This window comes from Thamnophis elegans, chromosome 2, assembly GCF_009769535.1.
Source record: "Thamnophis elegans isolate rThaEle1 chromosome 2, rThaEle1.pri, whole genome shotgun sequence".
NCBI lineage: Eukaryota > Metazoa > Chordata > Lepidosauria > Squamata > Colubridae > Thamnophis > Thamnophis elegans.
The window spans coordinates 115,903,376-115,919,716 of record NC_045542.1 but is presented as its reverse complement, the minus strand read 5'-3'; the positions used below and the strand labels follow the sequence as shown (position 1 = coordinate 115,919,716).

The 16,341-nt window shown below is 39.9% G+C and overlaps 1 protein-coding gene across 1 annotated transcript in view; it reads right to left on the bottom strand.

Moving 5' to 3' along the window:
• Positions 1–6,286: 6,286 nt before the first annotated feature.
• CELSR3 (cadherin EGF LAG seven-pass G-type receptor 3) overlaps positions 6,287–16,341 on the bottom strand; it is a 155,008-nt gene continuing 144,953 nt past the window's right edge. The window contains exons 49-57 of the mRNA XM_032239098.1: positions 14,570–14,662; positions 12,040–12,123; positions 11,641–11,649; positions 11,353–11,421; positions 9,371–9,571; positions 8,844–8,898; positions 7,432–7,568; positions 6,547–6,611; positions 6,287–6,365 (exon numbers count right to left, since the gene is read on the bottom strand). Coding sequence (XP_032094989.1) covers positions 6,287–6,365; positions 6,547–6,611; positions 7,432–7,568; positions 8,844–8,898; positions 9,371–9,571; positions 11,353–11,421; positions 11,641–11,649; positions 12,040–12,123; positions 14,570–14,662 — 792 coding nt within the window. The remainder of the gene's footprint in view (positions 6,366–6,546; positions 6,612–7,431; positions 7,569–8,843; positions 8,899–9,370; positions 9,572–11,352; positions 11,422–11,640; positions 11,650–12,039; positions 12,124–14,569; positions 14,663–16,341) is intronic.

Genomic DNA, 16,341 nt, shown 5'->3' with positions numbered 1-16,341 from the left:
AAAAATTAACATAGAAGCTTCTTCACAGACTGCATCCTTCACCACAAACTACCAGTCAAGCAAATAATAATTTGTCTTCCAGAGCCTTGGGGAAAAACAGTGACATTATAATTAATTGTAACCCTCCCAGAATGCCTTCAAGGCGAGATGGACAGAAAACAAATTTAATAATAAAAAAATAAGGAGAAACAACGGTCATGGTTTGGAATGATGAAGAATCTAAGAAGAATGTAAGAGTCCATCTTATTCATTATCAATATTTTAGATTACAATAGTCTTGAGCGAAAAATCTCCTACAGATTTGCAGAATTAACTCAGTATACCATATGTATATCTTACACACCAGGAATCTTATTTTTTCTGGAATCTGTGTGATTATAGTTGGTGTATATAAATTCCATTTTGTCAACACATGGCAGTGTCATTCTCAGGTTTGAAAAGCTACAGTACTCCTTATTTAGTGGCCACAATTGAGACCAGCAACTTGGTCCTTGAATGAAGCAAATGCTAAATGAAACTGTCTGAACCAATAATACGTCAGCTTACCTTTGCTTTACAGACCTGTGAAGATTGTAATTGCAAAGATTGGTTGTAAAGTTATTTTTTTCATCACTGTTGTAACTGAACGGTTGCTACACAAAATAGTCACTCAATGATGAGTACCTCTATTGACTTCTGGGATAATGAAGAGTTCATTGTGAGCAACAGACAAGTGGTGTTACACCGGTATATCAAGGCATACCCATTACTGGACTAACTGAAGCTTCTGGGTCATTTTCAAGGGCAGCCCCATATACTATGGTATCAGTGGTGGGATTCATTGTTTTTTTACTATGGGTTCTGTGGGCGTGGCTTGGTGGGGATGGCAAGGGAAGGATACCGTAAAATCTCCATTCCCACCCCACTCCAATGGAAAGTTACTGCAAAATCCCCGGATCAGCTGGGACTTGGGAGGCAGAGAATAGATGGGGGCGGGGCCAGCCAGAGGTGGTATTTACTGGTTCTCCGAACTACTCAACATTTCTGCTACCGGTTCTCCAGAACTGGTCAGAACCTGCTGAATACCACCTCTGTATGGTATCCATTACAGTAGTCACACTGTGTGATGACTAGGGTTTAAGTGTTTGTCTAAAGCAGGGGTAGTCAACCTTTTTATACCTACCCCCCACTTTTGTATCTCTGTTAGTAGTAAAATTTTCTAACCGCTCATTAGTTCCACAGTAATCGTGATTTATAAAGTAGGGAAGTAACTTTACTTTATAAAATTTATAAAGCAGAGTTACAGCAAACCCCTACCGCCTACCATGAGAGCTGAATGGCCACTAGTGGGCGGTAGGGACCAGAAAACCACTGGAAAGTGCACCTGATCTAGGAAAGGGCTATACATTTTATATATAATCTGGTAATCATATTTTATTCCTTGTTTATAGATCTTTATTGGTAGGCATGTATTTGAGCATAAGCAAGCTGGCTGCCCACATGAAAACAGCTCCTTATCATCAACCACAGGCCTATGTAACAAATCCAAAGCTATACGGGAAATAAACCTAGTAGTCCTTGCAGTTGCCAACTCATTTCTCATATCTATTATGGCAATGCTGTGACAAGACCTAATAATGCAGTCCATTGCATTAGGGTTTCATGCTCCATGCTCCTAATATGAGATAGATAGCAGATACAAAGTTACTAATAAGGGAGAACATTTGTAGCTCATGAGGAGTCCTTGGTGCTTTTCTTTCATTTCTTTCATTACCCAAACTAGGTAATGTCATCAGTGCTAGTGTATCAGTATAGCACTGAGGATGTTATCTAATTTGGGTAATGAAACATCTGCAATAAAACAGGCAAGCTCACCAAGGACCCCTCGGAAACAAAATTATTCATCAGCAATAATGTAACCAGTCAGTTCTACACATATATGCATACACACAAAAAATGGGGCAATTCTTGGCATCAGAAATGACAATTTTCAAAAACATTTGGAGAACCTTGCACCTTCAGAACTGTCTGTTACTGATTTGTACATGTATTCATCCTCTCATCAGACCAGTAACCATGTTTCTTCAGGGCCCCTGCTCACAGAATGCTAGAAGATATGAGTGGGAAGGTGAAGGGTCTCCTCTTGCAAGCCTTTCAGAAAAGTGTAAAATCCGATCATAGCTCTCCTTGGTCTTCTCATTTGTAAGCTTATCAAGAAAAGAGAGAACAATCCTTAATAAAAGAAGGAAACCCCCAAGTTTGGTTTTATATTTCCCCACATCCAGCCACAGATGAGTAAGTGTGCGTGTGTGTGTGTGTCTGTTGGTCTTCGCTGACAACTATTGCTGTTATAGAATCATGTGAAGTGTTATTACCTCTTTATAATCAGAGGTGCCGAGGTGGCGCAGTGGTTAGGGTGCAGTACTGCAGACCACTTCAGCTGACTGTTATCTGCAGTTCAGCGGTTCTAATCTCACCGGCTCAAGGTTGACTCAGCCTTCCATCCTTCCGAGGTGGGTGAAATGAGGACCCAGACTGTGGGGGCGATATGCTGATTCTGTAAACCGCTTAGAGAGGGCTGAAAGCCCTATGAAGCGGTATATAAGTCTAACTGCTATTGCTAACTGCTATTGCTATAATGCCTTGGTGAAGACCACACTTGGAATTCTGCATCCAGTTTTGTTCACCACAATATAAAAAAGATGACTCTGGAAAGAGTGCAGAGAAGAGCAGCAAAGATGATTAGGAGACTGGAGGCTAAAACATATGAAGAACGGTTGCAGGAACTGGATATGTCTAGTTTAATGAGACATACCCAAGGGTGACACGATAGTAGTGTTCCAGTATCTAAAGTGTTGCCACAAAGAAGAGGGGGGTCAACCTATTCTCCAAAGCACCTGAAGGCAGGAGAAAAAGCAATGGATGGAAACTAATCAAGGAGAGAAGCAAACCTAGAGCTAAAGACAACTTTTCTGACAGAACAATTATCAGTGAAACAACTTGCCTCCAAAAGCTGTGGATACTCCAAAGCTGCAGATTTTAAACAAGAGATTGGATAGCCCTTTGTCTGAGATGATACAGGTTTCCTGCTTGAACAGTGGAGTGGACTAGAAGACCTCCAATGTCCCTTCCAACCAGTGGTGGATTTCAATTTATTTTACTACCAGTTCGCTCGTACGCGCTTGTGCGCTCACGTGTGTGCGCAACACTTCTGCACATGCTCAGAAGCGTCCGGGGTGGGTGGGCGGAGCCTCCTGCCGCCGCCACTACCCACCCCTGCTTCCAACTCTGTTATTCTATTATTCGCATCTGTTCCTAGAATAATTTTCTGAAAGTATCTGTCCTTTCTGTAGTTGTACACTAGAGGGTGGTGGTTTTCTTTCTTCTGCCAATTCCTAACCTATTTTAGATGAGTTGTGGCTTTTATGTAATGATCAGAAATAAGACTCTTGTGAAACAGAATATTCTCAAGCCTCAATTTTAGAAAACATTTGTGTTTGGATTGATTAAGTGCCATCAAGTAGTTTTTGATCTAGCAACCACATAGATATTCTCCACAAGGATCTGTCTTTTCACATCTTCTAACATTGCACCCATTGCCACTGTAACTGAGTCCATCCACCTTGCTGCTGTTCATCCTCTTCTTCTCTTCCCTTCCACCTTTCCCAGCCTCAGAGCCTTTTCCAGATATCTGAATCTTTACATAATGTGTCCAAAAATAGGATTATTTGAGCCTTGTCATTTATGCTTTGAGTGAGAACTCTGGATTGATTTGACTGATGAGCCATTTGTTTCGGTGGGAGTTTTTTTGCGGGCTGTCCATAGTATTCTCAGAAGTCTTCTCTAACATCAATGTTCAAAGGTATCAATGCTTTTCCTATCTTGCTACTTCAACGTTGTGGAACTTTAGTTTCCACATAATGTCTCAGGGACTATCATGAGTAGTACTATTCTTATCATTGTATAGAGATCTCATATTTGAATACCTTTTCGAAGGTCTTTGTGGCTGCTGTATAGTACCATACCAACTATTAGTCTGCAGCATATTTGTTGACAGCTTGTTCCTTTACTGTCAATGGTTGATCCTAAAAGGCAGAAGCTACACTACTGTAGTATCTTCATTGCCAATTTTAAGGGTGGCTACTCTACCTGTTGTCATTAGTTTCGTCTTTTTTATATTTAATTTTAGTTCGGGAACTTGCAGATCCTTTGCCTTTTTGGTTAGCAGGACAGTGTAATCAACATAGTGCAGTTTATTGATGTTCCTTCCTCCAATTTTAAAACCAGAAACATCTTTCAATTCATCCTCCATTACTACGTATTCAGTGCAGGTAGTCTGTGCTTAATTACCATAAGTGGCACAAGGATTTCCGTTGCTAAGTGAAAGACTCATTTGGTAAAACATCACGTGACCACATCACTTAGTGATGGCAGTTCTGGCAATCTCAGCTGGGGTAGTTAGGCCAGGACCTTGCCACTAGTAGGCAAGGGCCTCACATTTCTCCGCCTGCTGTGTTCACCCCCACTTCAACTTTAAAACTTTAAAAAATAGCTTATTTATATTTCTTGTCAAACCATACACTATTCAATGTCAAAGGAGACTATAGAAGCCAGAAACTGAGGAGCAACCTTGGCAAAATTATCAATATTTATTTTGAGTGTAGACAGACCACAAGACATATGTTTCTATCAGTGGTGGGTTTCGGATCCCGTTCCAACCGTTACGGTTGCATCTTGCCGTCCAGCGATGCCTCCGTGAGCCTCCGCGATACTCCAGCTGCTCGGAGCTCCGCGTGTGCGGAAGCGCCAGACTTTAAAGATAGGTAAGGAGTGCGGGCAGGTGGGTGAGCCCTCTGGAACACCGTACCAGAGTGGTACCCAGTGCTCCGGGCAGGCTCCGGTACGCCTGTACCGGGGCGTACCGCCTGCAACCCACGACTGGTTTCAATGTTAAATTCCAAACAAACAAAGAAAAGGGGGATATCTATTCAAAGCAGGAGAAACAGTAGTACATGAAATGTAAGAGTTAAATAAAGACATATATGCTGATCAAATGAGGGTATATCTGAATATTGTGAATTCTTGCCTGATTATAGGCCTGAATATTGAACAGGTTGGCTTAATGTTTCAGGGCAGGTTGTGTAACTCAGAATTCTCTAACACCTTGCAGCCTCACCTCACGACATCTGCTTCTGGAGATAGTTGATGCATTTTTATATCCACGGAGCTGAGCAGTACACGTGTTAATAGGGTGTTAATGTTACTTTAACATAATGTTCATGTTCATGTTAATAGGATGCCTGCCCCCAAAACCTCTCTCAGACCAGACCTCTATTTTATCTTTTGAATCCAACTCCTGCTCCTCCCCCAGAAATAATGATTTTATAACTCATACATATGTTGTTTCTTACAATTTGCAATAAAAGTCCCATTTCCTGTTTCCTATGCATTGTCTCAGTAAATTGTAATCAAATCTACTGAAATCAAGCAATTTTAGTGAAAGAAGAATCAGAGGTCTTCCCAAAGGTGCTTTTTCAAGAGGCAACTGGACTTTCTCGTTTTTCTTTGAAGACGAATCGCTTCTCATCCAAGATGTTCTGAAGAAGCTTCTTGGATGAGAAGCGAAACATCTTCAAAGAAAAACCAGAAAGTCCAGTGGTCTTGTTCACCTTGTTTACCAGTATCACTGACCTTGATTTATGCTGATTATCCAGGATCTTAATCACAGGTGTTCAACTTTCTTACTGTTTGCTATCTAATACTTCTAACTGGAAATATTAGGAATACTTTATGCAAAGCATTTGGGCTAAAACTCCTTCCTCTGTATTAAGGCATCCAGGCAAGACCAAAGAAATTCAAAGTATGAAAAACTTACTTTCCAAGACCTGCTATTAAAACTCCAGTCTAAGAAGGAAGGAACAAACGTGAAGAGTAGATACTTCTGTAAGGGACATGCTCTGCCTTTCCTTATTAATCAGGACCACCCCAAAGGCAAAAACATGCTGTAAATGCCTAGTTTTCTCACTAAATCCAATCGCAGATTGAATGGAAAATCCTTATCCCAAGAGCAGGGATAGCAACAAGTTCCAGTACCTGAAAGGGATTCTTTTTTAATGCATGAAATATTTTCTCAGGAGAACTAGAAGAATCAGTGCTCAAAAATCCAGAACAAAAGCTTCTCAGCCACAATCAGTTCTCAGTTCCTCCAAAGTTGAGTCTCCAGGAAAAGGCATTCCCAACTTCCAGTTTTTAAGCATTTACAACTGGTAATGGTTCACTTCTTCTCTGGATTTGTAATGGTGGTGAATCATATCTCATGAGCAACACAGTTTAGAACATCATCTTGTTTTCTGCTCTCAGGATTACATGTTAGTGTTGTAGTCAACCTACAATGATAAGAGATCGAGCATCTCATATTAGCTGTACATATATATCATGCAAGGAGCTATCTCTGTACATGTTCATGAGACAAAACACCAAGGAAAATACTATCCAAGATAGATATCGTATCTGTTTATAGCCTCCTTTCCATGGAAGATCATATTTCTAATTCTAAACCCACAATACCTTGACATAATTTTTAACTGAATTGCTGTGGAGATGCACATACGTAGAGTAATCCCCCCCAATACCTAAAGAGAAATCAAAGCACTTCTTAGAAGAGCTCAATTTGTAGTCCTGCTTTATAAGGTAGTCTGAGAAATGAAGGCTTATCTTATCCAATCTAGTGAGTTCATGAGAGGAGTCATTTAACCTGGTCTACATATTAGCCAGTCTGGTGTAGTATACTGTAGTTTTCTATACTGCCCAGAGTCCACTGGAGTTGAGCAGTCAATAAGAATGAATGAATGAATGGATGGATGGATGGATAGATAGATAGATAGATAGATAGATAGATAGATAGATAGGGCACCAGAACTGTCCCATTTAGGCACAAAGTCAGCTAGTGGCTTCAGATCAGTCACTCCGTCTCAGCCCTAGGAAGAGGAAATAGAAAATTTTAATTTCTGAAAATCTTGCCAAGAAGACTGCAGAATCTGATCCAGGCAGTTGCCAAGAATTAACACTAACTCAAAGGCACATGCACACATTCACACAATTAGGCCTACCTTGATGCAATAGGTTTTCAAACATTATTTTAAACTATATAAAATGGGGACGATAAATTATGATTTGGCATGGGGAGGGAGAATCATCTTGGCACATGAATCACAGTTTTCCCTTTACAGGGCTGTATAAAGAGTGAGTATAAATCCTGCGGTTTAGAGAAGAAGAGGAGTACTGATCTGGCATGGAAATACAATGAGATCATCAAGGAAAGTGAATAGTTTAACCCTGCTGTTTCAAGAGATGTGCCTGGTGGCAAAATAGCACCAAGGCAGTCTACTAAACCTGCATGATCCCTGTGAGGAGTCATTATTTTTCTGAGTTAAGAAGAAAAAAATTGCTTACAGTGTCAACGTGTGGCATGCTCTGTTCTCGGTTCCTGGCGATATAGGTAATTGCATCGTGTACTGATGCAAAAAGGTGGTTCTTGGTTATGGTTTCATTGAAAAAATTGCCTCTTTCCAGCTGGGTAATGACAACGCCTGCAGAGAGAAGAGCAGTAAATTGCCTGACAAGACCATACAGGAACCCATCTACTATTTGTGGTGGGAACACTAGTGATGAATCCAATCAGTGTCACATCTCATTCAGTTTAATAAATCTGGATTAAAGCAAGACTGGGGAAAGCTATCTGCCCATTTTAATAAGGGCAGGCGAGAACATTTATTTTGCGAGTTTCCTGCTTGTTTTTCTTACTAGAAAGTCTCTTCAAGACTGGGAACTCTTACACCCCCTTAACTTTGTACTCTCTTTCCTTGATCAAAATTACTTCCAGTTGTCATTACATGCTACATGCCTCCCCCAATCCAGGTGCATTGAACTACCATTCTTCTATTTCCAGCTGGTGTTGCACAATACAACCAAAGGTCACAAGCTGGGAGAGGCAATGCTATGGGCCTGGTGGGTGGCATTCTATGGGGAGACTCATTTATTCTTTTGCTTTAGCAGAAATTTCCACAGGGGTTGAGTTAAATTTAGGGAAAAAAGGTTGATTTTTCCCAGGCTATCCTCATGGGACTCTTAAATAATACCAAACTATGATATATGTATATCCTAGCTTTTAGTCTGATTGAATCTAGGCTGCAAAGGTATAGATTAATACTTAAAGGCAACAAATAATGTTTTGGTCTCTTCACAGTATTTGCAGCTCTATCCCTGCAAGTGTGGCCTTTTGCTGAAACTCATACAGGTAGTCTTTGGTTTAAGACTGTAATTGAGCTGGACAATTATGGTCACAAGTCTTGATAGTTGTAAAGTAGATCATCAAATGACTGGACCCAATTTTACAACCTTATTTGTGGCAGCCATTAAGCAAATGTGGAGGTTGTTAAGTTAATGTCACAGTTCCTAAGTGAACCCACCATATGCCATTGGGGAATTTTTGCTGGAAACCGGAAGCAAACACTGGCAAAACCATAATAAATCATGGCCATGTGATTGTGGGGTATTGCAAAAGGCCATAAGTGCAGGCTGGTTGTTGAGTACCCAAAATGTGACCATATCACGACAGGGAAGGAGCTGATATAGGAACTCTGAAAACAGGTCATAAGTAGCTTTGGGGGAGGGGGTGTGCATGGTAACTTCAGCCGCTAAATGACCATTCATAAGTCAAGGGCTACCTGTGATGCCAAAACTCATAAATGCCCATGAGACAGACTTGGACTGACACACAAGAGCCAGGGCCTGAAGCCAAAAGAGGAACAATTAATTCAAGGTACACCCACTCCCAAGGTTAAAACTTCCCGGGTCTTTCTTACCATGGCAACCAGCAAGTAACACCTCCACTTCAATCTCCTGGAAATCTTTAAATATCTGCAGAAGGCAACAAAGCAGAAACAGCAGAGTTGAAATACCAGAATAAATATGTGCGTTTGCCCAGTTGGCCAATTTAGGCTAGGTAAGGAAACTGCTAATGGAGTTCTCCTTTAAGGTACCATGATCCAGATGTTTTGCAGTTGGAATTCCATTATCCCTGAGAGCACGCTAGAGGGAGCTAAAGTCCATCGCAATGGGAAGATGCACAGTTGAAAATAATTTCTGAGAAAGTTATTTCAACAAAGTCATATTCTCCCCCTCCATTTGTTCTTTCAATCCTTTTAAGTTTAGCGAAGCAGCTGGGACTCGGGAGGCAGAGAATAGATGGGGGTGGGGCCAGTCAGAGGTGGTATTTACCGGTTCTCCGAACTACTCAAAATTTCTTCTACTGGTTCTATAGAACTGGTCAGAACCTGCTGAATACCACCTGTGGCACAGCCATACATCTGAAACCTTCCCTTGTCCTTACATTTTTTAAGGTCTTTACAGAGACAGTGTCCACAAAGGTGACAGAACTGAAGTCCAGAATGATTGTGTGGATAGAAGGTTTTTCCAGCCCCAGACTATTTAAACTGGGGTTGCCACAAGACTGTGGCTGATGGTTACTTGGGGGATCGCAAGCCACCACAGTCCCATTGCTCTCTGTACCTGCTGTGCCTTCCTCTGGTTCCTGCAAAAAAGGAGAAGCAGAATTGATTACTTGGAGGGATTCTCCAGGGGCTGCCTTTGAGTAGGTGTGGAGTTTGTTTATGTTTATGTTGTTTATGTTTATTATACTTGTATGCCGCCCTATTCCCGAGGGACTCAGGGCGGCTAACAAACAAGTGGGGACGGGGGAGATACAAAAAACAAACAAGACAAAAACAAGATCCAAAAAACAGATTAAAAGCTACACAACAATCACAACAATTCAAGTGGGGCTGGGAACTCATCAGCCCCAGGCCTGCCGGAACAGCCAGGTCTTGACGGCTTTGCGGAAAGCCTGAAGGGTGGTGAGGGTCCGAATCTCCACGGGGAGATCATTCCAGAGGGCCGGAGCAGCCACAGAGAAGGCCCTCCCCCGAGGGGTCGACAATCGACATTGGCTAGCTGATGGTATTCGGAGGAGGCCTAATCTGTGGGATCTAATTGGTCATAGGGAGGTAATTGGCAGGAGGCGGTCTCTCAAGTACCCTGGAGTGTGAAAGGTATGGACTGAGTTCTGCTGGAAACGGGAAATCCCTTCCTGTGGACAGATCATAATCATGTGTTGGGATCTCACACCTTAACTTAGAACCCAGAAAAATATTTGGAATGTCAGAATGCTAGCTTTTGGAGACAATGAACAAAGGCATATAACTGTGATGGTGAACCTAACATGCCAGAGGTAGAATGCAGAGCCCTCTCTGTGGGCATGCACACCATCTCCCCAGTTCAGCCAGCTGGTCATCGGGTTTCCGAGATGCGCATATGTGCCGGCCAGTTGGTCATTGCGCCCTGGTGCATGCGTGCATGAATGCACGTGCACACGCCTTCCAGTTTGGGCACTCTGTACCAAAAAGGTTCGCCATCACTGACATAGGGGGGTATGCAAATTTCCTTAGGAAAAAAATATGAACAAACTTGGTGAAAGAAACAAGAAGTCTAAAGCAGTGATATCTCCTTGTATTTATCTTAGCAGTGGTTGTATCACGTTGAAAGTACTATCATGACAACTTACTAACCTAGTAAAAAGCATCTCACTACTTTTTAGTACTTGAGAGTAATAACGTCTCTCTGTTTGCATGTGAGTGTGAGTGTTTGTGCACATAGGGTGCATGTGCATAGCTGTGTGAGCACAGAGGTACAATATATCAGAACTGCATTTTTGGTCAAAATGCATCTGTCAAATGTCAAAAACCTATTGTGAATATATTATATAGCTACAATTATTACATAGCTAACTGCACAAATAATTCTGTATATGATCAGGCACTGCTTAGAATAATGAAAATTAGGTCCATACAAATCAGTGAGAAATCCATTTGTGGGAAGGGATTGTCTAGATCAGCTTAATATTAGGACTGTAAATATAAAGTTGCCTTAATGGTAAACATAAGTATGATTTCATCAGGTGCATCTCTATGAACGGAACGGGATAGCGGTATCTCTTTAGTCTCTACCTAATGACATCCCTCTCAACTCCAGGTCTGATCTGAAATCTCAGATCTTTGAAAACTTTGGCTGGAGAAAGTATCACTTGTAAATCCATATTGACATAGGAAGCTCAGCAAAGACTTACCACTTTTGTTGCATGGTTATTGAACATTTAATCTCTACTTTGCTGAGTTTTGAAGCCAAAGGTGCTCATTTACAAAGAAATACATACATACAGTGTACAAATGGATTTACTCAGGTATGGTAATGTCCTAAACGCCTGGGCAATATTGTTTGCACTTTCTCTTTTTAAAATGATTGTACATGGTACAGTACTTGTGATTTTGCATCCATCTCCATATCCTCAAATCCAGGGTTGTTTTCTCCAGATTTTCTAGCCGTTTTCTGTTACCAAAAACAAGAGGAAAACATTTATGACAATGATCACAGAACTCTTTCTTCATATGACATTTTAAGAAACACTGAATTAATTTTGGATCAAGGAAGAAAATGACAAAAGTTACGACAACGGTAGCTTATTGCACATGCCATAATTAAACCAAATCAGAGTTCAGTACAGTATGGGAACAAATAATGATGTGATACCCAAAGCTGAATAAAGACTTTGTTTTTCTCCACATAAACTATTGATATGGAACTGATAGGGATATTGATTTTGGCTAAACCTGACTCTTAGGATTTTTGTTCTGTTTTGTGTCAATAAAGCAGAGAGTTGTAGTCCTGCAGTGCTCTGAGCATAAGAGTTTTCAATATCCTGTATGAAAATATAGCAATGCAGCAGTACAATCCAGCCAGCCAGCCAGACATCTTTATCCATGTCTATTTGTAAATAATGAGGATGTAGTATACAAAATATCTGAAGAACTCCAGGTTAGTGAAGGTTAGTTTGCACCCCTTCTTCCTTTTCTAATTACCTATAGATAAACCAGATCCAGGTATCTTTGTGGAAAATCTTCTGCTCGGAATTTAGAAGAAGAAAAAATACTAGTCAGAAAAATGTACCTTGGCTTCTTTTTTGTCTTTCTTTTGCTTCTTTTTCAGAGCTTTCATCTTCTTTTCAATGAGATGACACACATCAATGCTACTCTATAAAAGAGACAAATTCTTAACAGTGTTCCAATATCTCAGGAGTTGCAACAAACAAGAGGGGGGGGGGTGTCAAACTATTCTCCAAAGCACCTAAGGGCAAGACAAGATGCAATGGGTGGAAACTAATCAAGTAGAGAAGCAACTTAGAACTGAGGAGAAATTTCCTGACAGTTAGAACAGTTAAGCAGTGGAACAACTTGCCTCCAGAAGTTGTGAATGCTCCAACACTGGAAGTTTTTCAGAAGATATTGGATAACCATTTGTCTGAAGTGGTGTAGGGTTTCCTGCCTGGGCAGGGGGTTGGACTAGAAGATCTCCAAGGTCCCTTCCAACTCCACTATTCTATTCTATTCTATTCTATAGAAATAATGGACAGCTGCCAATGTTCTGGTGCATGATGGGTTATGGGGGAAAAGTCAAGATGGAGACACAATGGTGAGGTTGAAACTCTGCCTGTTTTTCATATGTCTTGCATATCATCAATATCATCAATTTGATGTGCATCAATGCATATCAAAACCAGGCAGAGCTTTGTTTGTATTGTTATGTTTCCCATGTTGACTTTTTTTTTGTCATATCCTACAGATGTTCTTGGAAGACACCAAGATCCATTTTACTCATTTTCATTTCACCAGGCTTCTAACAGAGGCTTTGGATGGTGGAGTTTACACACTGAGAAGTATAAGTTCAAGTATAAATTGATATTTGAAATAATGTGATGGATTGATATCTGGTAAGAAAAGTTTCACTAAAATAAAAAAGAGTTATTTTGCACTTTCCCTTACACCAGTTTATTGGGCCACTTCAGTGGGTAAAATGGTGGAAAAAATATGGTCATAAAGTACCAAAAGATGAGTGGGTAAGGGCTTGCACTAACCCATTATTTATTTTACCAATTGTTTATTTACTCAGTGCTCATTGATTCTTTAAAAGAGCCGAGGTGGCGCAGTGGTTAAATGCAGCACTGCAGGCTACTGCTAGATCAGCAGTTCAGCGGTTCAAATCTCACCGGCTCAGGGTTGACTCAGCCTTCCATCCTTCCGAGGTGGGTAAAATGAGGACCCGGATTGTTGGGGGCAATATGCTGACTCTCTGTAAACCGCTTAGAGAGGGCTGAAAGCCCTATGAAGCGGTATATAAGTCTACTGCTATTGCTATTGCTATTTTACTCATCCAGAACTGACAGTCTTTTTGGAGAGAGAAAGCTATACATGTCAGGTGAGTTCATGATTAGATTATGCCATTATAAGGGTCTGCTATGAGGACAGCCTTGAAACAGAATGTATTTCAAAACAGAAGATAGGAGCTATTAACTGGCACCAGTCATTGATTAAGAAAAACTGTTGATCCGTGATAAAGACCTTTATTTGTTTTTGGTCAATTTCTGAATACAATTCAGGGAGCTGCTATTTACTTACACAGCCTGGGACAGACTGTGGGTGGTTGGGGAGTGGATCGGAAATGGCTTTTCTTATGTCCACTTGTCATCATTCACAAAGATCTTCCTCAAAGACCCCTCTGGGTGTCTGGGAATGTGGCAGAAGATTTTGGGGATGGGAAGAAGGTTTCTGGTGAAGACGACTGCCTGCAAAACTCTCATTATCTCTCATGCATGTGGCAAACACAAATTTGTTTATCCCAGCTTGTAGCATCTCTCACAATCCATTCATTCACCAGTATTATTTTCTTTCTTATCATCAGTTATTGCTTACATAAGCTGTAAGCTGTACACAGGGAAAGTAAACTCTGAATTTAATCAGAACAGCAACATTGAGATGGCTGGGCAAATTGAAGTTCCTATAAAAATTTTCTAGTCTGAATCATCAATTAAAATTTTATTTTACTCCAAGAGAGGAAATGTATGTATGTATGCATGCATGCATTTATGCATGCAGTGGTGGTATTCAAATAATTTAACAACTGGTTCTCTGCCCTAATGATTTCTTCCAACAACCAGTTCACCAAATTGCTCAGAAAGTTAACAACCAGTTCTCCCGAAGTGGTGCAAATTGGCTGAATCCCACCACTCTATGTATGTATGTATGTATATATGTACGTACGTACACACACACACACACACACACACACACACCCTCTTGGGAAAATTGGTATCAATTTTGATGTGCCTGAATGTGGATTTCGATAAGAAATGCAGGTTGACCCTTGCGCTGCTTTTAATGTTGCTGCTTTAATTCAGAGCTTTTCATCATTTCGTAACAGCTTTATATTTGGAATAAAAATGCATAAAGTGAAGCATTTGATCCTGTTTATTTCAGGTCAATGATTCAAATGCACCACAAGGGCCCTCTCACACGAGAGTTGAAAGGGCATCTGTCTCTGGATTCCTTCTCAGTGGAATACAGCCCAAAGCTATTTTACAGGTCGTAGATTGCCATGAATGAGCAACCAAGCAAATACAAGAGCAAACTCTAATTTTTCTCACCTTTTTTCTCAGGGCCTCTGCATACAGTTCAGCATTAGCAAAATAGATAGTAGCAGAGGAGTGGAAAATTTTCACACCTGGTATTTCCTTAGCCTGTGGCGGGAACGGGGGGAAGGAACCCAAATGTTAAGAAAAGAGAATTACTATTCAAAGATCAGAATAAATAGAGCTCGATCAGAAACCTGTTTATTTTTAAAGAAAAATCAGGAACGTCAGGATATGTATAAAACAGGATCTAAAGACGGTAGATAGATAGATAGATAGATAGATAGATAGATAGATAGATAGATAGATAGATAGATAGATAGATAGAGTGATAGTGATAGTGATAGTGATAGATAGACAGACAGACAGATCGAGATAGATAAATAGATAGATATAAATATAGATATAGATATAAAGATGATAGATAGATATAAATATAGATATAGATATAAAGATATAGATATACAGATAGATAGAGATAAATAAATAGATATAGATAAAGATATAGATAAACAGATAGATAGATATACTGATAGATAGTTAGATATATATATAGATGATAGATAGATAGATAGATAGATAGATAGATAGATAGAGTGATAGTGATAGTGATAGTGATAGTGATAGTGATAGTGATAGATAGATAGATAGACAGACAGACAGACAGACAGACAGACAGATCGAGATAGATAAATAGATAGATATAAATATAGATATAGATATACAGATGATAGATAGATATAAATATAGATATAGATATAAAGATATAGATATACAGATAGATAGAGATAAATAAATAGATATAGATATAGATAAAGATATAGATAAACAGATAGATAGATATACTGATATTATATATATATATATATATATATATATATATATATATATATATATATATAGATGATAGATAGATAGATAGATAGATAGATAGATAGATAGAGATAGATAGATAGATAGATAGATAGATAGATAGATAGATAGATAGATAGATAGATAGATAGAAATATAGATATAGATAGGTATAGGTAAAGGTATAGGTATAGGTATAGACAGACAGACAGACAGACAGACAGACAGACGGGAGACCAGCCTCCACAAAAGAAGCAGAAATATTGGGCAAGAGGATTGCTCTTGATGTAATCACAGCAGCCTTATTGATCATTCTCTGTTGTATTGCTGGGCACATAATTTCTCAGAGATCACAGGCAAGAAGTGTCAGTTGTGTCATTTAAACCCAACATAATAACTATAATTCTTGGCTAGAGGAGGTTTCCCAGAGGATTAACAAGCACAATATGGACTTTTCCCCTGCAGGGATCGGGGCCTAATTGGGTGTTCACAGTGGTGCTCTGTATTTGTGGAACAGCTTGCCCACTCCGATCTGCAATACTTCTTCCCTGGTGGGTTTTCATAGGACTGTAAAAACTTGACTATTCAATAAGACCTTCAGGAGACATTATATAGCCCTGCCCATGGATGTTATTTATTACAATAATGTTGCAATAACATAAGCAGGGATTTACTCCAGAGGAACAATCAAGGAGAAAATAACATCCCAATCAAGGAACTACCAAGGAGAAAACCACATTTCCACCAAAACTGGCATGGCAAGCCACTGCAATTAGAGAGTAAACCCCATAGTCAGTACTACTGATGATGTTACCTACTCAGGTAATGAAATATCTGCAAGCAAACACCGAGTACTTCACAATATTATTTGCTATGTTGCCTGTTTTTTCAAAAAAGTATCTTTGATGTATTGCCTTGTAAGTTGCTCAGAGCCA